The 23555-nt window shown below is 31.2% G+C and overlaps 1 protein-coding gene across 1 annotated transcript; it reads left to right on the top strand.

Moving 5' to 3' along the window:
• The first annotated feature begins 17576 nt into the window (after positions 1 to 17576).
• Positions 17577 to 22920, top strand: LOC143909430 (uncharacterized). The gene is made up of 5 exons (XM_077427415.1): positions 17577 to 17900; positions 18665 to 19694; positions 19771 to 20938; positions 21395 to 21597; positions 22134 to 22920. The coding sequence occupies exons 2-5, from the start codon at positions 18717 to 18719 to the stop codon at positions 22797 to 22799; spliced, it is 3015 nt and encodes a 1004-aa protein (XP_077283541.1). The 5' UTR covers positions 17577 to 17900; positions 18665 to 18716; the 3' UTR covers positions 22800 to 22920.
• The last annotated feature ends 635 nt before the right edge of the window (positions 22921 to 23555 follow it).

Raw genomic sequence — 23555 nt, forward strand, 5'->3', positions numbered from 1 at the left:
GTCCAAGGTGAGAACCTTGAGGAACTCCTGAAAGGATTATTCTAGGGGCAGATGAGAAACCCTTAATTGTAACCAATTGACTTCTCAAATTAAGATAAGAAGTTAACCATCTAAGTAAATTTCCATGAATTCCAAATTTAGATAATTTACGAATTAGCAAACCGTGATTAACCTTGTCAAAAGCCTTTTGAAAGTCTGTATATATAACATCTACTTGTGACAACAAAAATTAAATGCGAAGAGTTTGGTTGTGCAGCACTAAAATTTATTTGGTGTCCCGTCATAATAATAGTGTGGATGCTGAAAGGTATTTTAGTAAATACAATATAATTGTTACCGATCGTTGCACGAATCTCAAAAAAGAATCTGTAGAAAAATGATCCATGTTGGGTTTTAATAAATTTTAATTGTCAATAGATTTTTATATTAATTTTTTTTGTCTCTGTTTTTTAATATGCATGTTTTTTCCTTTATAATTTTAATTACAACACATTTTTGAATTTTTCTTTTATTTTGTAATTGTTGTGTTGTCTTTAAATTGTATATATGTATATAAATTTTATTAAAATTCATCGAAATTGTTTATTATTTAAAATTAAACTCTTCATAAAAATAGATGCTAAATAGACGCTAAAATTGAACATTTTTAATGTCCTAAAACGCTAAAGTGCGAAATGAAAATGCTAAAATTGTCAAAAAAAAATGCCCAAAATACGTGTCTCTAGTGATCAGTGATCAATTCTGAGTTCGAATCAGTCAAAATCTCGAATTAGAATTTTCACATGATCACAAAACTTCACATATTGTTCTACGTACATCGATAAAGTAAAAATAAATTCGGCTAGCGATTTATTTGTAGAACTCTCAGGAGCGTATTGTCAAAAAAAAAAAAAAAATACCGTTCGTTCATCGGATTAAGACACTTTAAGCTAAAAAAAACTAATAAACATGTATATCTATATATGTACATACATATATAAAAATGAATGTCTGTGTGTGTGTGCCTGGAATAGGCTCCTAAACCACTGAACCGATTACGATGGAACTTTCAGGATTTGTTGTATGCATGTCCGGGAAGATTACTGTGATAAAAAAACGGGAACGGAAACCTTAAAAACAGGAATGAGTGTCATTGCAACGCAATAATTTCAAATGTGTTGGCTGCCTGCGTTTTTCCGACAAATGGGAACGGGAACGAGAATGGGAACGAGAACGGGAATGGGAATTGCATGCGTTTATTATGGCATTGCAACCCATGTCGAGTTTAGCTAGTATGTACATATATACATAGATTATATGTATATAGTATATAATAGATTAAAATATATATGTATAATATAAATAATAGATTTAAAAGATATGAAATTTATTACATTTTTAGTAAATACCGTTACATTACTATTTGTATTACTAACGGTTCATAAATGTGTGTAGATAAAGAGAATTATAATGTCATTATATTGAAAAAATATCCGTTATAATATGTAAGTATGTAAAGATATAATAATTTTATGATAACCAATAAGAAGGTGTATTTTTGTAATACAGAAAATATAATTTAAAATTAGGTTTCATTTATAAATTCGATTTTTTAAAAAAAATCACATGTATGCCAGTCTGGAAAGTAAATCACGACGAAAATAATTATCGCGAAAATTGAACCAGGCAATGAGCGCATCGATCTCGGATAAAATTAGTTTCAATCAGTATTATGCCTAGTAATACTTCTACAGTAAATGTAAATTCGGATATATGTACTTGCATATTTGTATATACATACATACAAAACATATACATATGTGTCTTTGTTTACGTGGTAACTTGTGGATTTTCATCGTGAAAATTCGGCAAAGATCGTGCGCCAATGCAGAGTTTTCTTCAGTTAGGCGTCAGTGAGTCGCGGTTCGGAGATGTGACTAGTTTAGTGTTTAATTTCATGTAAACATCGCTAAAATATTATTTTATACTGATCTGTTTAGAGTCAGAGTGCCAAACAACGATTTTTGTGTTATGAAATCGTGACATAACCCTGAAAAACTATAGCACATGCATATTATGTGTACATAAGTATACAATGTTGCAGTGTTAGTGCGGTTGATCATTACATGGTACCACTTCGTATGAGAAAATTTCGAATATTTTCATATGAAACATACATACGTATCCATATTTGTCTTTACTCATACATATATTTTTATAAAAATAATTTGTATTTAATAATAAATAAGTGAATTAATACGATAAACTAATGATGTACGAATAGAAAATGTGAAATAATACTATTGTATGTAGATATTTTTGCAAAAAAAAAATCGATCGATTATCTTAAGCGAATCGAGTTGTGTTAGTGTCAGTCGGTGCTGTCAGTGAAGATTAAAATTGAAGACGTGCTTTGTTTGTGGGAATATATTACTTAAAAATACCATTGAAATTAAAAAGCTGGTGTCTGAAAGCTTTTCGGAATCGTGCATAACGAGATTGCGAACGCTATTTTTGGAGGAATTGTTGTCTTTTCCGGAGTATATGATTTCATTTTTCAATATATTTTAATACACAAAAGAAATCAAAATTTATAATCAACAATAATTTAAATTTGAATGTACTATTTAGTATTGATTTTGATTTTTCAATGCTTTTTAATATTACGAAATTATGTTCACAATACATCTTATATCTATTTTAATAGCTACTGATCTACTGATCATTTTCTATTTTACAATTTTATTTAATTTGGTTAGTAATCATAGTATTATATTATTCTAACGTTAATGTACAGCATAATAGGAAAAAGAGCTCAAAAACCTATTTACAATTCTTACTATGTAGTATATGTACATATGTATGTACGTGGAAATTTTTAATTTTACATACAATTTAAATTTTATTTGTCAATATTATTTTTAGTTCGATATCAAAATAAAACGATTCAAACACACATTAAAATTTAAAAGGTTTCTTCACCTCGTCTAAATTGGCAAAATTTAATAAATCTCTAAGAGAGCCCTAATCGATAATCTTCTTATACACTTAAGTTGATATATTAATTAAATTTTGATAAAAATGAAAATATTTATGTGTGTACATACATAACAAGTTTAATTTGGTTTCATCATTATTTTTTTAGGTAATAAACATTATGTTTATGTTTATTTAAACAATAGACATCTAAATTCCACAACTTTACTATGAAGTCTTAATATAATAGTATTTTAAATAAAATTACTTTAAATAACACATGGTGAAAATATTGAGCAAAAAGGTTTTGATTGGTTCCTTAAACCCATTAAGATATAAATAAACCGTAAAGAAGTGCGCCATCGTGTCTAAGGTAATTTAGCATTGGATTTACGACCTGGAAGGAAATTGCTTCAATTACGCTATGTGAAAATATAAGTATAATAAGAATATATCATACATAAATATGTAGGTAGATACATATATAACTCAGATAATTTTCATTTTCATGTTATGATCCACTATATGTATTTTCGGAAATATTTGCAAGTAAATTATATTATACGAGTACGTATGTACCTATAAATATGTATGTATATATATACATACATACGTGCATATAAAATATGTATAAACGATTGTTTGACGTAATACCTACTGTGTTTTTTGGCGATTGACTTCGTTTATTTTTCGAATTGGCCTAGAAATTATTATTGGCATAATGTTCAATTCACCAATCGATCAATATGAAAATATTGTAAATATTTATTAAATATATTAACCTAGATTATTTATACATTTAATAACCCACACGATTTAAACGTAAAACTTGAAGCAACCATTAAAATATATATTATAGAATTTTTACACCTTTATGTAAAGTTATGATTAGATTGATTTTTGTTATGAATTTTCAGTGTTATATCAAAGGAAATTAAAATCCAGAGAGGATCTAATTTTGTACGGAATAAATTGAATTTTTAAAAATAGTATCTCTGGTGCAATTTAACGAAAATAATTTATGCGATGAAAGACTACGTACGTACGAATAGAAAAATAATTCATTTTGAAAATATTTTTTTGATAAAATATATGGTAGTGATTGAACTTGAAAAATGTTAAATGCAGATGAATCGCTGAGAGATTTAATAATGAGCTTTTGAGCGTGTCGGACGTAAACACTATTGAACTCTTTGTTCCTAAACAAAGAGAAGAGAAAATGTAATATTGATTACTGATAAAATCGAATGAACATTTTTAATGTTTTGACACATAGTTGATGCCTTTGATATATGAATGTATGTATTCCTTTTATTCGAGTTTCAGCGAGATGAAATAGTGAGTGAAATGCTTTTCGTAGCGTGAATTTTCATTCCACGAAAATCGTGAGTCAGAAAGTGAAAGCTCGAAATAGACTGAGGATAGACATCAGCTTCCAGAAATTATAATATCATTCATTGACTTTAATTCTAGACTGCAGGGGAAGTCGTCGTCATCTTGATCCTGAGCATTGGTGACGTTTTGTATGGGATTTTGCCAAATTCTCTCCGACGCAGAAGTGACTCGAATATTATGGAGAAACAACCTGTTAACATTTATCATTTCGTTGACAAACAACGATAGTGTTAATTAAAATACCTGCTTTTAGCGATGCAGAAATCTGGATGGTTCCATAAAATATTCAATGAAATTATTCAAAACCAGAGAATACAGATTGTCTATTTCTAACACCAGAAATAAAATGTTGTATACTAGTGATTCTACCTGACTTCGCTCAATATTTGGAATATAAGGCGCTTAAACATGGCTAATCTAATAGTAAACATCCATTTGTTTTTTTTTATTGCATTTATTTGAATCAAAAAAAAAAATGAATATTTAACGGCAACCAATCAGAAACGAGTTATACACACACAACGGTTTTTGTTTTATATATAAGATTATTAGAAGTATGTAGTTGTACTTCTTGAGTTGAAATTTTAAACACTTAAAAGCTATTATTCTGATACTGAAGTAGATTTTTTACATATGTACATATAAAATATACGAACAAGTACTTCGCAAATACTTAGCTTGATATTGCGAATCGCACTTTCAAGTCAAGTAACGCAGCATGAAGTTAAGTGTTTTAAATTCAATTTATTATTTCTTTACATGTTTGCCTTTCAATCAATAAAAAAAACTTCATCTATTGTTACTACGTACATAGATAAAGTAAAAATATACGTATATAATATTAGTTAAATATGATTACATATTAAATAAATATTATATATATTAAGACGCTAATCTATGTGTGTGTGTGTGACCGAACGCTAGCCAAACATAATGAATGAATCGATAAAAAGCCTAAACTTTCTATAAATTCATTCGCAGTCTCGAATCGGTGACCGCGCACACAAATATCCTCTTTTAGGTATATGCGAGTTGGGAGTTTGAAATTGATTTGAAATTGTCCTTTTTTTTTTTTAAACATTAATTGAAAATTTTCGTTATCGCCATATAAAAATACATAATGATATTAATTTTATTTAGCGAGGCTTTGAACCACTTTTTTTTGTTTTCATTATTAAACATTAAATATATATTTTTAATTGAAATTAATTTATATTTTAACGATATTTGAAAAATAAAATTAATTCCAGATCGGGTGATCGAACTTACCGAACAGAGACCGGTACGCAGACCGCTCGCCTATGGTCCCGATCAAGAAAATGCTATAAATAACACAATTTAATTGCGATCTACAAATGTATATGTAATTTATAATATTTAAGGTTTCGAGGTCAATGATCGGAATTTGTTTATACATAACTGTGGGTATTGGGTTTTTAAATTAAATTAATTTGGGTAAATTAAACATACATAGTTCACAAATCTTTTTGCTTACGTCACGCGATATAAAAATACGTACTTTTCATATTATCCGACTTCGACTTCAATTATTATTATTTTTTATTGCATAATTTAATTGGCATAACCGATTCCCGTCGTATTAATAATTGTAGGTATTAAGATTTGTAAATTAAACATACAAAGCTCATACACCTTTTTCCTTACGAAGTTTTGAACATTTCTTTTTTCATATTATCTGATTCCCGATTCCAATTTCTAATTCAATTTTGACTTGGACTTGAAGTTTTATAATTTTATTATTATTTTTTCATGTATGATTTAATTGGCATGACCGAATCCCGATTTCTGTTTCAGTTCCGATTCCGATTAATTATTACTATTCATTTTGGAACTTTATTTTAAATCATGTATCAATCCGAAAGCACCCGTTGAAATTTCAACGGGCATAAAACTAGTACCTATATAATCTTGTATACACACATATGTATGCACATACATTTTTTGCGTGTTTTCCTTCTTCAGTATTTTGTGCGTTTAAGTTTTACGACGTTGTATAAAGTTTGACAGGTACCGTTTATGTGCGAGACTCGACGTTCTTCTTAAAATGTTTTACGCAGTTCTGAAATTTATTCTCGTAATTAGTTCAAAATTAAACATAATAAAATTTGAGCTTTTTTTAGCCTAATAAGAATAATTCTTGTTGACAGTCTGTTGATGTCGAGTGAAAGCTGCGCCGTATCGCTTTTCTGCGGACATGCACCACCATGCTATTTTTGTTTCACTTAAAAAGACACATTTAAGGCGGCTGAAATTTTCCTTCTTCAACCCATTAAATGCGTGTTCTATCATTTTCGTTATGGTTATTATTGTAATTATCATCAGTATTCTGCTACTCACTAACGATTGAAAGTTGCTTCAATTCTCCTCTACTCTTGCTGATTGAATAATTCATCATATTGCATATATTTTAATTAAATTGTTCATGTTGTTTTTGGTTATTTTCTATATTTTTAGAGTACGAAATACTTTTTTATGGACATCGTATGCAATTAATTAATGCATAGACACTACGCTGAGTTTTGCAAAAATGATGTGTCGTGTAGTTCTAATCATAGAAAAATACTATACATAGTTGAGTTGAAATTAAAGTCATCGAAAGCATCGTTTGGACATGCTATACCCAAGTGATCACTTTTCAGTATTTAATACGTTTAAATGCCTGTCTGCATGCATGCAAATTTACGCCGTTTTCTTAGCGTGAACGTAATGTGTCCCATTGGAAATGGTGATGAACGAATAAAAAAGTTCTAATGATAGCTCTGAGTGTTCTCCAATGAAGTCACGCTTATTTACATATTTATTTTTATTAATTTACGTGTGGTATTTTCAGGGTTATAAGCTCAGTATAGTTGTCCTGACTGCACAAAACTCGTCACCAGAGAACATTCGTGCTTTGAACGCGGCGTGATCAAGATCCGAGTCGCGACACGTGTTATCGTAAACAAAAACAATCTAAAAACATCCACAAAAAAAATTAAAACGATTTAAAGTTTCGCGAGGATCGAGGCAGTTGATCGTGTTTGTGGTTTGAAGTGACAGTTTGACGGGTGGGTTTCAAATTATTTCATTACTGACAAAGTTACCCAGGTGTGGATATCTTCCTAAACAGCTAAATATAATGATTTAAGTGGCTATTTACATTTTTGTGCTGCAATCCAAAGTTTATAAATATACTTTAGATTATTCGTTCGTTGCCAATTTTTCCTTAATTTTGTTATTTCAGTGTATAATAAAACGTCAAATTTGATTCGAACAAATTATATTATTCATATAAAGTGTGTAAACATAAACATAATGAAATTTTCTTACTAAGCACTGCCTGAAAATTATGTGCGAGTGTACATTCGGAAAGAACTCTCTCAAATATGCGATAAGGAGAGATAATTTGAGAAACACCCGAATAGTGAACAATCTATTGGTGCTATTTTTGAGGTTGATGAGACAGTCGAGGAGGAGGTAGAGGTTGTTTCTTTTCCGTAGACAGATCCGTTCAGAGAACACGTGAAAATGGCGGACACACCACCAAAGTTACCACCTAAGCCCAGGATAACTCTTCACATTCCAACCGCGGGTTCCCCAGGAAGTAATCAACAATCACCAGTTGGAACGAATAGTATTCATGTCAACCCCTTGTATGTGCCGAATTATAACAACAACTTCAACAACATGCAACCGATGACACCTGTTACTGCAATGCCTCAGAACAACCCGTACATGAATCCCTTCATTAATCCTGGCAAAGCATCGGAATATATGTTCAAACAATTTGAAGGATTTAAAGATTTTACTATGAACACGGCCAAAAGTGGACTGAGTGTTGGCGAAAAGAGTGCTTTTTGGATGTATAATAAGCTAAGTACGTGGTCGAAAAAGTGGTTTACGCATTTGATGCTGACTATGTTGATGATGGGTTACACCGCGATTGGAGCTTTCATATTCATGACTGTTGAAGGTAAAATTAAAAAGAACATCATACATATTTTCATTTAGAGTAAGATTACATAATACAAATATACATATTCATTATTGGTATTTGGAGCTTAATATTGATTATGAAAGGAATACAAAAATACATACGTATTTTTGTACGTGAAATTATTCAGGATAACAGGATATATTACCATCTTATGCCAAAATTAAATTACTCGTGTATATTTAAAGAAAAATGTCGCTATAAAAATATGCACTTGCAGTGCAATTTTCTGATATACGATATATGCAAATTCTTGGGAAGTTGGGTTTATACTCGTATTAGGGAATATTGAACGTGATTATTGGATGTTGAATATTATTTATGAAATTCTGATGTGATGTCTTTTAAACTCTTAATGTCTTTTAAAATGATTTGAATGGAATATAAAAATATATTATTTTGAGATTAGTTCATTAACGTAAAATTTCACTGAAAAAGTGGAGGCTAAAATGAAATCATAAATATTGTAACAGGCTAAAGTTACGCAAATTTTTTTTTCAAAACTGAACATACATAGCTTTCAGTATAATAATACAGTCTGTCTTGTGTTTGTCCTGAGCTTTTGCCAAATTTTGATTTACATCGTTTTGAGACAGACGCATAAAGCATCAACGATAAAGTGTGAGCAGTTTTGACGAAAGCAGTTCGATTTCTTCATCTAGTATCTGTCACTAGGTGGGCTAGTATTTCGAGATGTTTTTATTTTTATTGAGTCCACCTCACTTGAAAATTCATTGAAATATGTATAACAGTTGGTTAAAACATTTATTTTCATTAACGGCATGCATACTAACGATACAACAAAATTTTAATTCAATTGTCAAAAAAGCTGACTTTACAGATAATTTATATATACAAACTAAATAGATTTAAATAATACTACATTTTAGTGATAAGTTAAAATTTTGTATCAAATTTGTATAATTAATTGTATGTATAATTAATTAATGATAATTTCAATCAAATTTGAATCAAATCAAAACAAAATTGTGTAAATGTTTCCAAATTGTACATACATATATGTACATATGTTCATATATATACATAGTTTATTATTATAAAATACTTCATGATTGTGTCTAGATTTCATTTGTGTTATATAATATGTATATTACAAACGTATTTAACGGTTTGTGCATTATAAATTAAAGAGAAATTTGATCCTACAGATCAGAGAAAAGGTCAGCGTTTACGATCCATATAACACGATTGATCTTTACGAGTTTCGCATCTCCGAAAGTAATCGTATAAAAGCTTCTGTCTTTTAGACGATTTCAACGTAAAATTTATTTATTTCATCGTACAAAAATATTAATATTTATTTTAGGAAGACACGAGACAAAGGTAAAGACAGACTTAAGGGCCAAAAGATACGAATTCGTGACCGAAATACACGGATTGATAAACGGGACCGCATTATTAGAGGTCTGAAATTTTATTCATCACAATTGAATAAGCTGCATACGGACAGAATGCGTAAATTAATTTAAGTACATAAAAGATGCGTCTTTTTAGGACCCTGAGCTGTGGAAAGGAAAAGCGATCGATAAATTGATGAATTATGAAGAAGCTTTTAAAGAAATTATAGAAGAAGGGAAAATTGCGGAAAATAAAACGGTGTGGACCTTTTCGAATGCGGTGTTCTATTGTGGAACTATTTATACAACGATCGGTGAGTAAAATTAATATTGTTCCACTTTCGTTTATATGTTTTGGATTTCAGTATAACAAAGCTTTTATTTTTGGGTTGGTGTTATTAACATACACATGTATTTGCATATTAAAATTAAAACAAATATTTATTTTGAGGTTGTTTGACTACTTATTCAATATAATATTGTGCATGTTATTTTGAGATATTTTTCAAAACTGTTTGTTAATTTAAATTGTTGAGCTAACAAACTGCAATATATGTAGCAAGATGAGCGTATTATCCTATCAACTGAGGTGTCACGGGTTGAATCCCTGGCCGTATATGTAGTTACATGTCGATCGTTTCTTATCAGAGTTTGCCAATTTGTCTGATTTTATTGCTGAAACAGTTCCAAACAAATTGGCATATCCTATCCTCGTTTGTCACCATTAATTGAATATAATTTCAAATTTATAATAATAATGTTTTCAGTTTATATAAAATACATATGTACAAATTTGGCCTATGTGCCACGTTGGGGCAAAACCTGTAATGGCACCATGGTAAATATGTATAAAAACAAATAAAGTGACGGTCCCAATCTCCGTCAGATTAAAATAAATTTCGCTGTACAATATCGTCTAGAAAATTGTCTAGCAATCTGTTTATGGAAACACATCTAGTTACATTTTTTTTGCAATACTGGGTTGACACGATACGAGTAAACCCAGACCAAGTCACTCGAACGTTATTTATAACGTGGCAACAGGAGAGTTTTTGGGCACTGACATTCGATCCGAGTAAGCGTTCAGTTTTACCGATTGTATTCGATTGGTGATCCAAAATGTCGACGGAGAGCGGAGTGTCGAAAATATGTACATATATAGGAAAAAATGGTCAGAAATGGTCAGATATACATAATTTGTGGTGCTTGTTGTATTTTTGTTTGTATCTTGATCTTTATTAACATGCCTGCGACAGATCCTATTCCTTTCAGTAACAGATCCGTCATTTAAAAATTGTCCGAGTGCCGATTACGTGTCAACCACGTTTACGAGTCATTGGAACGTTCGAGAGATTCTTCCGAGTGACTCAGTCTGGGTTTAATCGAATCGTATCAACCGGTATAACTCAATTTTTTTTTTTTTTTATTTATTTTATTTTATTTCATACCAGGAAGGCATTACAGGTAAACCCCAATGCGCCTTCCTGGCCAAATTACAAACAATACAGCATTTTTTTATTATATACATAAGTCGCTAAATTACGAGACACTGACTTAAACTCGACAATTAACGAGACATCTATGAATTGTACATACATTTTTATTGTAATATTTACATTAATCATACTCAAATAGTGGTGACATAGTGGGTAGGAAGGATTTTTAGCCAATTTTTAATCGGGAATCGTTTCAACAATGAAATCAGAGAAAATTGGCAAACTCTGATAGGAAACGATCAACCAGGAGTCACAAATCCTGGTCTGACCAGCAGCATTACAGATATACTCAGAAAAATTCTTTTCAATCGAGGTCAGCTCAAGGGATCGAACTCGGCGCCTCTCAGTGTTAAGCAGAAGCTTAACGACCGAGCCACGCTGCTGGCTTTTATTTTGATTTATCTGTATTTGTCACCAAAGATGAAAGTGGCGGTCATATTGTTGTACGGGTTTTGGTCACTTTCGGAACTGCTGGTGTATACTCATTGACTTGAAAATATTTACATATTTACATAGATATATACCAGGAAAGCCTGACACATAAACCCCAATGCACCTTCCTAGCCAATTGCAAACATTGCAGCATTTTTTATTACATAAATCACTGAATTTCGGGATGCTGAAGAACATAAAATTAACTATTAATTAATTAATTAATGAATTCATTGATACATCTATGGATTTAGACTTGTACGTAATTTTTTACATATTTTAAATAAATTAAATTCAGATACATACATAGTGACATAGTGGGTAGGACGATTTTTACCAATTTGATGGAGGAACCGTTTCAAAAATGAAATCAGATAAATTGGCAAACTCTGATAGGAAACGATTGACTTGGAGACTGACCAGCAGCATTAAAGATTAGCACGGGATATAACCCGGTAACCTCTCGGTGCTTAACATAAATGCAACAACCGAGCCATACTGCTGGCTATGTATGTATGTATGTATGTACGTAAATGAAATCTGGTCCATTTTTTTAGAACATGTTTTCTATCCACTACTCATTACTCAGTGCAATTTATGTATTTCAGCTAGTTTAGAAATAAAGAATAGGAGTTTAATCTTTGATATTTGATATAAAAATAGAAACAAATAACGTTTATTCGCATTCGAAAGAAAAAGGCAGGGGGACTGGGTTACTGACGGAGATACGAACAGTTACTTTAACGAACAGTTAATTTATTTTTAAAACAGCACATGTGTAATCATTTTCAATGGCAAAGTGCCGTTGAAATTCGAAGTAGTGTAGTATTTTTTTTTATATACATACACATGTATCATCACAAGCGGCAATGAAGTGTTAATAGTATATGAATCAAGCGTTCATTCATAGTGCAATGTCCCAGAAGCACGTTTTTCTTATTTTTAATTTTTTCGTGCGATTCGCTTTTGTTTTCCCCGTTGCTCATAGTATAAGAACGAATCCGCAAGAAAGTGGTAGAGTTGTATTTATATGAAAAGGAGACAAGAGCGATTTGCGTAGGAATGCGTTTCTATATAAATACGCCCGGTTGTCACAAACTTGGAATGTACCAAAGAGCAAAGTGAAAAACTACTTTTTTGCATTTTATATCAACACAAAAGACCGCTTGAAAAAAGTATACGGTTTTACGTAGCCGGTGGGTGGATAAATTTTGACGAAGAACTGAACAAATTGTAAAGCCTCAAAAAATCAGAAATGATACATAATTTGTTTTACAATGTTATATTCAGTATCGTTGTTAAAATAAATGGACTGAATAATTATTTGACGACGAAACGAAATTTTGCACGGAAAGCTCCATGAATATTTCAAGTCCGGATCCTTTAATATTATCTGCATAATTTAGAGATCTGGGTCGTATTATCATTAATTTGAATATATATCTCGCTTTAGATTGAAAAGCGTCGTGAAAACACACATTTTCGTCCATTGGATCATCGTGGTTTGAGATAAAAGAAATTTCGCATTATTTAAATTGGAATACAATAAATTTTGAGGTTGACTTTAGCACCAGTTCGATCTGATTTACGGTTGTGTTTATTAGTTGGAAATATTTACGACGCCAGCTATTTTCCAGTTAATCGTTAAAATGTTTGGAAGCCACAAATTATGTTAATAATATCTGAAAATAAACGCAAGTATATACATATGTATGTAATAATTTATATTACTTTTGGTATTGAATATTTGAGATAATACATATATTATTACAAAACAGAATTTGAGACCCGCAAATGACAGTATTTTTCAATTTTAATATAAATTTTGTTTTCAAATAGTTTCTGCTATTAACGGCACGAAATCTTTAGTTTCCACACTAAACTATGCACTATCGGAAAATTCAATAATTTGTAGTATGAATTTTCTCCGTTAGATGGTATCCAAAATTTATAAATATATATTCATAAATAGTCAATGTATTATAAAATATTGTTTATATATTATTTAACTATAAATAATTATATAATTAATGTATTATATTAATGTATCATTTTGTCCATATAAGGTTTATCAGTATAATTAAATGTATAACGCGACAACGTATTGTTTACAAATATGTATCGTGAAAGGAAATAAATACTGCATATAATTTTGATGAAAAATAAAAATTTTCTACTAAAAATTCAAATAACTGTTTTGTATATATGTAGGTTTTTACAATTCATGGGTGTAAATCAATAAAGGGTACTTATGTACATATTATATGTATGAATGTTTGAAAATTTTTATAACCATAAGGATAAATACTATACATATATTTTAATTAAATTAACTATAACGAGCATAATCTCTTTACTACTTTACGTTGTCAATCGACATTATATTTTATTTACATATAGTTTCAATGTGAATACAGTCTTGTCTATTGATAGAACTATTTATATTACTCTAAAAATAAAATAGAAATCTCTGAGAATCTCCATCTCTTTATGTTTATATGAAGCGACATATATGTACATACAGATACATTGCTCTTAGTTCTTGGACCGTATTTTTTATATCAATTAAAAATACCTGGGAAATATTGAAATAATACAAATATAGAACACGTCGTTTCATTTTGTATTCCGTCGTATATATTTTCGTGGTTGTCACGAAGCGTTTTTACATTTGATAAATAGCCGTTTATTTTCAAACATGTATGCAATGCGAATATTTTTACTACGAACACAATATTAAAAATCTATAACTCCACATTAATTCAGCGATTTTTAATAACACTAAATGAAAGTATGAACAATATTTCAGAAGAGAGAAACGAAAAATTATATTTTACTACAATTACATTGTAGTAAAATATGACTCAAATTTATTATTGTCCTATTCAAAAATACGATAGGATCTTAAACGTATACTAATATTAAATTAATGCTAGTTAGAACGTCGAACATGAATTCGGTAGAAGTATCAGAGTAACGCAATATCGTAAGATCGCGGCTCTCATTTGCTGATATTAATTTTGTACGTGTTTATACCTAACAATAAAAATGGTTGGCATATAAAGGTGAAATATTTAGGGCTTTCATTTGGGGTTGGGTGTTTAATTATTTTATCGCATTACGTGACCCATAACTTGTGTTACATGTCACAAAGCCGAAATTAACTACGGAAACTATTGAAATACTATTTTCTGAACAATATTTAGTGCTGTTCAGTATTTATTCGTATTTGGCATTTAGAATAACTTCAAAAGTACGTCGTTGTTGAAAAATCAGCATAAATGCTTTTGAACTTGTCGTACACGGATGACGTCAAAGTAGTTTGTTGTGGTATGGTAAATAGATGGTACGCGTGCCAAATACGGCACTATATTCGACTGAGTTGGCATATTAATTTGTCATCACGATCAAGGATAATTTCATAGTCTCACGGAAAGGTAAGTGCAAAATTTCATTCATATTTTGGCACAAACAAAAACTCGCGCGTTCGTGTGTTTGTCATGTAAACTTTTGATTTTGGAATTGTAATTAAAAAATATTTTTTCATTTGATTAATTTCAAGCTTTACGACGCGAGAATATAAAAAAAGTTGATATTAAATTTACGCTGCAGAATTTCATCTTCATACAGACGCAATAAAAAACGGTATAAAATCCCGGAATTATCTTTTTATTTGGACAATCAGGACAACATTTAATATTAATACGCAATATAAAAATAAAAATGTGTCATAAAAATATTTCTTCCAAATTTGGTATTTAATATTTCATTGTATATGAAAACTTAGAATTTTGGAAGGATTGACACATATTCAATACCCATACTCACTGGTGCTATCTAAAATAAACCACGGTAATTGAAAATATTTAAAGTTTTTATATTTTTCTATATTATATAATTCCCACCCGTAGAAGGTGCCCTAGTAAACTTAATTGAAATCGTTACTGTTTAACGATAGAAAATAATTTAACTATTACGTATGTATATTATTTATACTTTGTTTATACCCAGCCATTCCAAAAATATTGACATTTTCTATTGTGACTATTATTTCTATTATGATATTTTATATTATGATATGTCACTATCAATACTACCGCAAAAAATTCCAATATCGGTAATATCGGTACCTACCGATATGGTTTTATTAAAGCAATTAGTACATTTTTAAAAAATTAACTATCATTAAAATATTAATTCATTTTAGATTAATTTTCAGCTAATTATTATTTTTTTTTATTAAAAAATAATCTAATGAGTTCTTCTAGATCGCGTGATATTTTCAGCATTCTTTATGTTTGATTTTAAATTTATGATATACATACATACCTGGCAATTCCAAGGTCAAAAATGATGGCGTGCGGTTAAATTTTCTCTGTTTCTATCGCGCAGTTTTATTTATATTTGCGCGAGTAGGATAAAAGAGGATGCTGTGACGTCATACCGCATCCTCTTGTGTCCTGCTCGCACACACGTAAGTAAGTTAGTAGAGTTTGAGCTTAAGTGAGAGTAAGTTTGACTTATTGTGAAAATTTAAGGTACATTTTTAGCCCATTCTCAAAGACTTCAAAGAGTGTTTGTCTGTAATAGTCCCCTGTCCAAAAAATGTTTTTAAGTTAAACCAATGAGTGAGAGGTGACTACGAGCTTGTTAAAATACAAAGTGTTCTATGGCTCAGGTCACGTTGGGCTGTTTTGGTCCTTCGGACAAATGCATCTCCGGACTCCGGAGAGATATATGCAGTTAGATTGTGTTTCACACCCGGTGATTTCTTAGTCGTTCACATTTTTTTATACATTGGGTCTGGTCGGTGTAGCCGAGAGCTATGTGCTGGGACATGTGTAATGAAATTAAATATTTATAATATAATACTGATTCTTCAAAAGGTATAAAATTCCGACTGTTAAAATGTATAAAAATAGTATTCATTTATGTACAAGTCATATGAGATGATCGAAACATATGTATGTAGTCATATTATACATAATAATATGTAAATTAAACTAAATTAAACATCCTCATTCAGCTGTCACTTTGACACTTGGTTATAATATTACACGCTGTCCAGTTCACGCATTCGGCAAAGAATTTGCCGAATCCGTGAACTGGGCAACGTGCTTGCATTTTTCACGCATTCGGCAATTCTCTTGCCGAATGCGTGTAATAGACAATTTCACAATATATATATATATATATATATATATATATATATATATATATATATATATATATATATATATATATATATATATATATATATATATATATATATATATATGTAGAATTGATTTTTAAACGAGCCGTAGGTATAGTTGGTCAAGCTGGGATAAAGTGTGTGTGGTATGCATGGGAAAGACCGGATGCGTGTTGTTATGGTCACTTGTTGGAGAACAAGCCCGAAGAGACGTGTTAATAAATACATAGTTCTGACTTAATCTGCGTTTCACTTGGAATCCTTCACATCCGGATCCTATATATATATATATATATATATATATATATATATATATATATATATATATATATATATATATATATATATATATATTTCATCCCAATCTTCCGAACGATTATATTGTTTTGTGAATAAAAGCTTTTACAGTTGGCGGATACGTTGTTCGACGCTGAGTAAATTTCTACAGAAAAGTCTTTCGTATTTCCGTCAAAGAACTACAATAGAAAGAGATCTGTACTATTTTATGGTGTCCGAGTTGCATGGGATCATTTCAAAATGAAAACGATAAAACTGTACTCTTGTACAGTTTGTAAAATCTTGACAATATCATAAATGCTTAAAATCAACGAGGAAGTCCAATACATTTTTCTGTTTTCGACTTTCACGAGTCCAACGCTCTGTTGTTTTTGCTGCGTTTGAGTATGCAAAGTTGCAAAGCGTATCTTTAAACCTGGATATACGCCGTTAGAGTAGGAGTTATGACTACGTTTAGAATGAGAAAAATACGTTGGTTTGTAGTCGAATGTGGCACGAGTTATTTCTGGCTGAGCTGGCCCATCACTGGGAGCGGCGCTCGACGACCGCCAGTTGGCTACACGGGATCACCGTGACGCCACTGAATAACAAGACTCAAAACGAAGTGGAATAAATACGAAAAAACGCATCGAACGAATGTATTGACGGTCTAATTACGTATGAAAAGTTCTATTTAAATAATTTGAGTGAAAATATCTGAAAAATTCACGTGAAAATGGAGGAAAATGAAGCTTGCACGAAGCACTGTGGGATGGCGCACTACTGACAACGGGTCCAAGGTTAGTCATGATATTATTTTATCGTCTATAATTACGTACAAAAATTATATACACAAAATATATATGAGGCGTTATACGTACATAGTTGAAAGTGGTGGATGTGCAAATACACCATTTCTGTTTGACTTACTTCACAAATTGTTATCACTTCTTTTAATTCGATATGACCAGAATCTTAGAAAAGCGGAATAAACGTGTTACAGGCCACCAGTATTAAATTATTGAATATTGTAAAACGCAAAACATTACATGTAAAGTTTGGCGAGATATTTATCGAAATGGAGGAAAGTGGACTTACGCCAATTAAAAATATAACAGTCGTTAAAATATAACGACTGATATACGAATGTAAATTTATGCGATTAAAAAAATTAAAATAATCCAAACATAAAATATTCCGTTAAATTTGCTTATTATTCGATTGAGCTGTATGTACATATGTAGTGAGTGACCGATTTGAATCATTGATTCGTTGCCAATAAGAATACTGGCTACAATGTTTAATGGGCTGGTTATACATATTGTAGATTTTTTAAGCCCATTTTAAAATTTTAATATTAACGCGATGTTCACATATATTTACATATAAATATATGTATATGATACATCCATAAGATGGATATCTGTATACACTATAGATATATTATGAAATAAGTATTGGCATTATTTGTATGGTGGATAGTGTTACTGGTATATACGGGAAGTAATAAGCTTAATATCGATGGTTGAATTTATTTATGTATTAATGCATTTTTTTGTTATAGAAATACTTAGTCCTTGAAGATACTCGCACCAAGAAGAATTATTGATAAAACAATGGCCGAATCTTTATCAGATGTAAAAAAATCAGCGGTGACCGTTAAAAAGTCATCAAGTTTTAAAGCGGAGTCTGAAACTCAAACAGCTGTAGCAGTGAGAGTTCCATCTATGAAGAAACAGCAACCGACTGGAGTTGAAACTGTTCCAGTTTCTGAAAAGCTCGTTACATCTGAGCAAGCGCAGAATGCAGCTGTAGCGCGAAGGCGCAGAATAATAGCTAAGAACAGGGCGCAAAATGTCAGAACGAGAGAAAAAACACCAGAAGCAAACAGAACGCCTTTATCTATTCACGATGATACTACTACCACAGACGAAGAAGATCCGAGAGCAACTAAAGCACCACATGTAGCAGAAGCTGACGATATATACGCAGAAATGAGAAGGAAACTTCAAGAGAAAACTAAGGAGAAAGATGAATACGATATTGATATTGAAAAGATTAGAGAAGCTCAAGTTGAAGAAGCCAAAGAGCGCCGTCGTCGTAGTATATCACCGTTCGCTTTGCCAACTGCCGACGAAATAGCACATTTGCAAAGAAAAGGAAGTTTCATCGATCCCAATAACAAACTCTTAACGACTGTACCCAATTATGGTTTGTGTCTTAAGGACGATACCGATCCAGGGAGCAGGAAAAACTCGCTGATTCTCAACGAAGCAGATGCTATAACAACAGCTCTGAACGCAGCGTCCGGTCCAACCACCCCCGCTAAACAAAACAATCAACTAATAACCCCACCTCCCCCTAGAAAATCGCACGAACCGATGATGGAAAAACCCGTTCAAAAATCAAAAGAGGTTGAGAAGATATCTCAACCAACCCCAATGACTAAACAAACTAAGCCTAAGTCATGTATTAAAACACCCACTAATGCAACTGACCCTCACCCACCCCCACCCAGTGGCACGATTCCTAAAGAGCCGACAGATGTGCCGCCGGTCAGGCCCAAAAGGAGCAAATCGGGAACGAGGAGTCAGGTAAAAGATAAGTTTTTCCCATCGAAGTGTGCAATTATGTAAAATTAGCGGTACAACTTGTAATCTAAAATTTTAGGGACGAACGAGTGAAAGCGAGATGAGTGAGGATCAAAGTAGATATAAGGTAGAACCACCAATACAAAAAGCACCAAAACCAAAAGAACGCAGGAAAACAATAGCTACAACTAAAAGACAAATTCCCGACAGATCTCCGAACGCCAAAAGATCCAAATCAGCAACTCGAGTGGATCAAAAGCTCGATGTATCTGGAGTAGAAATTACGAAGACCAGTTCAGAAATAATAGAACTATTACAAAAAGCGAGAAACAGAAGCGTCGAGATACCCGACGAAGATGAGAGAATTTCAAATGCGGTAAAAGCATACGTGGATAGAAGTAGACAATTAATGACACCTACCAAATTACCTTCATCGCCTCGAAGAAGCAGTAGAGTCAGCTGTCCTAAAACTATAGAAATAATAAGTGGAAAAGAAATAATAGACAGTTATAAACAAGCACAAAGACGCAGCATGGAAATCGAGCGCAGTAGGAGAAGTTCAGGTTACGTTGATGCTAGTCAATCAGAATTGACAAGTTCTTGTTACTCATCATCCTATAGCGAAGACGAGTCAGATTTTGATTTGTCAAAAAAGAGTGCAGAGTTGAATAGAAAATTAGCCTCATTACATAGTGACGAAACAGCCAAAGCAAATGAAAAGAAAGCAGCTAAGAAAAACGAAAAGAAAATCGTAGATAAAATTAAAAAGGAAGAAAAGCCAAAAGTTGTCGATGCTATTAAACCGTTAACAATGGAGGATTTAAAATCTTCCGATTTCAAATGGATGAGACAAAATTGTCGTCGTGTATGGAAGGAGTTCAAATCTGAAATGGCAGACGAATGTCGAAAGATACGATGTTTGAGGAATCGATGTTTCAGTGACCTAATCATCTTGTTTGTATTTTGTGGAATGGGTGGAGTCATCTTTCGATACACGGAAGGTGCTTTCGAGAATTTTTACAAATGTGGTGTGAAACGGGTGAAGAGAGACTTCATAGATTCACTGTGGCAAAGCAGCCACAATATGAGAGAGGAGGATTGGAAGTCGACGGCCAGGAACAAACTATGGGATTTTGAAACGCAGTTACACACAGCTCATGAAGCAGGAGCTCACTCTTACAGTGGACAGAAGGCCTGGTCCTTCTTGAATTCTGTCGTGTATTGCTTGACGGTCGTTACCACTATTGGTAAGAGGAAATCTTCCAATGATAACATTTTGCAAGAAGTACTGAGCTCAATGCATTGATTTCGAATTTGGAGTGCAAGCATGTCATTTTTGAATGGCTTTGACAGTTGAATATAATATATATTATATGCAACGAATACACCCACTCATTTGTTTAATATTATATTCTGTAGTTAAAAATAAAGTTTAATATATGCTGTGACGCACGAAAACAAATGAATGTTAATTTTTACTGTTACAAAGAATAAAAAAAATAAAAAATTCAATTTTAGTATTTTCGTACAAATAGCGCATTTTAAATATTATATCTATCTACACATGTACATGTACATAATATTTTGTTTGTTACTATTTGAAGTGTGACTTGAATGCTATTTTTTTTGTTTGTGTGATTTCTTTCAATATTTTGATGTATTAATTACTATTAGAATATTAAATCATATTTTGTATCTTTAAGGATATGGCCATATTGCACCATCGACGAGAACTGGACGCGCTATTACCATAGTTTACGCAATTATCGGTATACCGATTTTTCTACTGTTACTGGCAGACTTTGGTAAATTGTTTACAAGATGTATAAAGTTCCTATGGGCGTACGTGAGGAGGTTGTATTTCACCGGAAGTTGCAGGAAAATAAGAAAAACCGTACCAATGCAGGTAACACATTAATATAGCATTTATGTTTTCGATTTTATGATATGAACAAACTGTTCACGTCACTGTGTATATTCTAAGTAAAATATACTTAGCACGTACGAATTTATGAAAACACTATATATGTATGTATATTATGCATAAATGTACATATTTAGAAACATAATGGGAAATGTATTCTTAACGAATTCCATATTGTTTTTCAATTATGCGAATAAATTTGACGCGTTGTGATAATTTATTTTCTGTGTTACTCGGAATCTTTGAAAAAGTTTTCTCAAAAGCTTTATTCGCGTTTATGTATAAATAATATTTCACAAAAAAATGTTTTGATTTAACGAAAAGTTTTTCATGGAAATTTAATTTCAATTGAAAGTTATTATATCAAATTAAATATACGAATTTATATTAAAATATACTATTACGATTGAATTTTCCTATTTCAATTATTATATTATTTAACGATGATAGATACTTTCCATTATTATGATAATAATAAAAAAAATCTCATACAAGCTTTTCATTAATTATAATTTCAGGAAGTGATGAAAGGGTTCAATATTGTATGTGAAGCTGCATCCACATTACGAAGACCATCTCAATTTGGATTAGACACTGAGACTGATCCAGAAAAACCTCCTGCTTTACCAAAAAAACCTGGTACTCTCAGTGCAAACAGTTTGGCTGTACCTTCTGCTCTAGACAAGCACGAGCAAATTGAAGACGTCCCCGAAACACCGGTTTCTCAAACACCAGTTCCACCGGGCTTCGAAGTTGACGATGAGTTCAATCTTCCCATATCAGTAGCTATTGTTATCCTTATTATATACATATTCGTTGGTGCTTCCATATATGTATTTTGGGAAGATTGGGGATTTTTTGAGTCATTCTATTTTGTTTTTATATCAATGTCAACAATTGGATTCGGAGATTTCGTTCCCAATCATCCTATATTTATGATGTGTAGTATTGTCTATTTAGTTTTCGGTATGGCGCTAACTTCCATGTGTATCAATGTCGTTCAGGTGAAGTTTTCTGATTCGTTCAGGCAAGCAAGTGCCAAAATTGGCGCCACAATTGGTCTTAAAGTATCCGAGGAAGATGGAAGTTTGACAGCTGTAACACCACCACCAGTGGAGATACCGCCATTACACGCAATTACACCTAAAACGCCAGAAACTAAAGATTCTCCTAAAGATAAATAACTAATTTAATTTGGTAAAATGTGCCTGTATCGTGCGTGCTTCATTTCTACAATATATATTTGAAAAATATTATAGGTATATTAAAGTTATATATTTTTAAGGATTAAATTTTAATTATCCAAATATCATTTATTCTAGTTATTTCATAAACAGTATCAACGACATGAAAAAATTTGAAAGTGGAAGCATTGACTTGAACTTACATATTAGACACACAATATGTATTTTTTTTATGGATATTTTTGGTTATGTTGTAAGTGAGTGAGCTTGGTGCTTTTTGATAAAATTTACCAAATAAAATTTTTTGATAAATTATTAATATACTTAATACCTGCATGAATGTTTTTCTCTTGATAAGAAAGTGAAAAATTTATATACAAATATTTACTATAAAATTATATACATATATTAACATACATATTTTGATGTAATTGAACTATTTTTAAAAATAAACTGGCAAACTTAAAAGCAATATTAAAAATTATACAGCGAATGTAATGTGTAAAAGAAACAAATCTAATCTACGTGCTTTAAAAAATGCTAATTATAAAGTTGAATACATAACTTTTAATGTATTATATATTTAATGGAAGCTACAAATAATACTGCAACAAATTTAAATTTAAAGCTATTGTGTTATTTAAGAAAATTTTCGAAAATTTGAATTTCTGAGGTGCTATAAATTATGCAATATATATATATATTAATCTTGCCTTTTGGATTTGAATATTGGGTTATATTCATATGTATGTATGT

The sequence above is a fragment of the Arctopsyche grandis genome, chromosome 3, assembly GCF_051622035.1.
Source record: "Arctopsyche grandis isolate Sample6627 chromosome 3, ASM5162203v2, whole genome shotgun sequence".
Classification (NCBI taxonomy): domain Eukaryota; kingdom Metazoa; phylum Arthropoda; class Insecta; order Trichoptera; family Hydropsychidae; genus Arctopsyche; species Arctopsyche grandis.

Excerpts from the sequence above, each read along its gene's own strand:
- LOC143909430 (XM_077427415.1), top strand. The coding sequence starts at position 18,717 with ATGGCCGAATCTTTATCAGATGTAAAAAAATCAGCGGTGACCGTTAAA. Across the intron at positions 19,695-19,770 it reads AATCGGGAACGAGGAGTCAG|GGACGAACGAGTGAAAGCGA; the intron begins GTAAAAGATAAG and ends CTAAAATTTTAG. Across the intron at positions 20,939-21,394 it reads GACGGTCGTTACCACTATTG|GATATGGCCATATTGCACCA; the intron begins GTAAGAGGAAAT and ends TGTATCTTTAAG.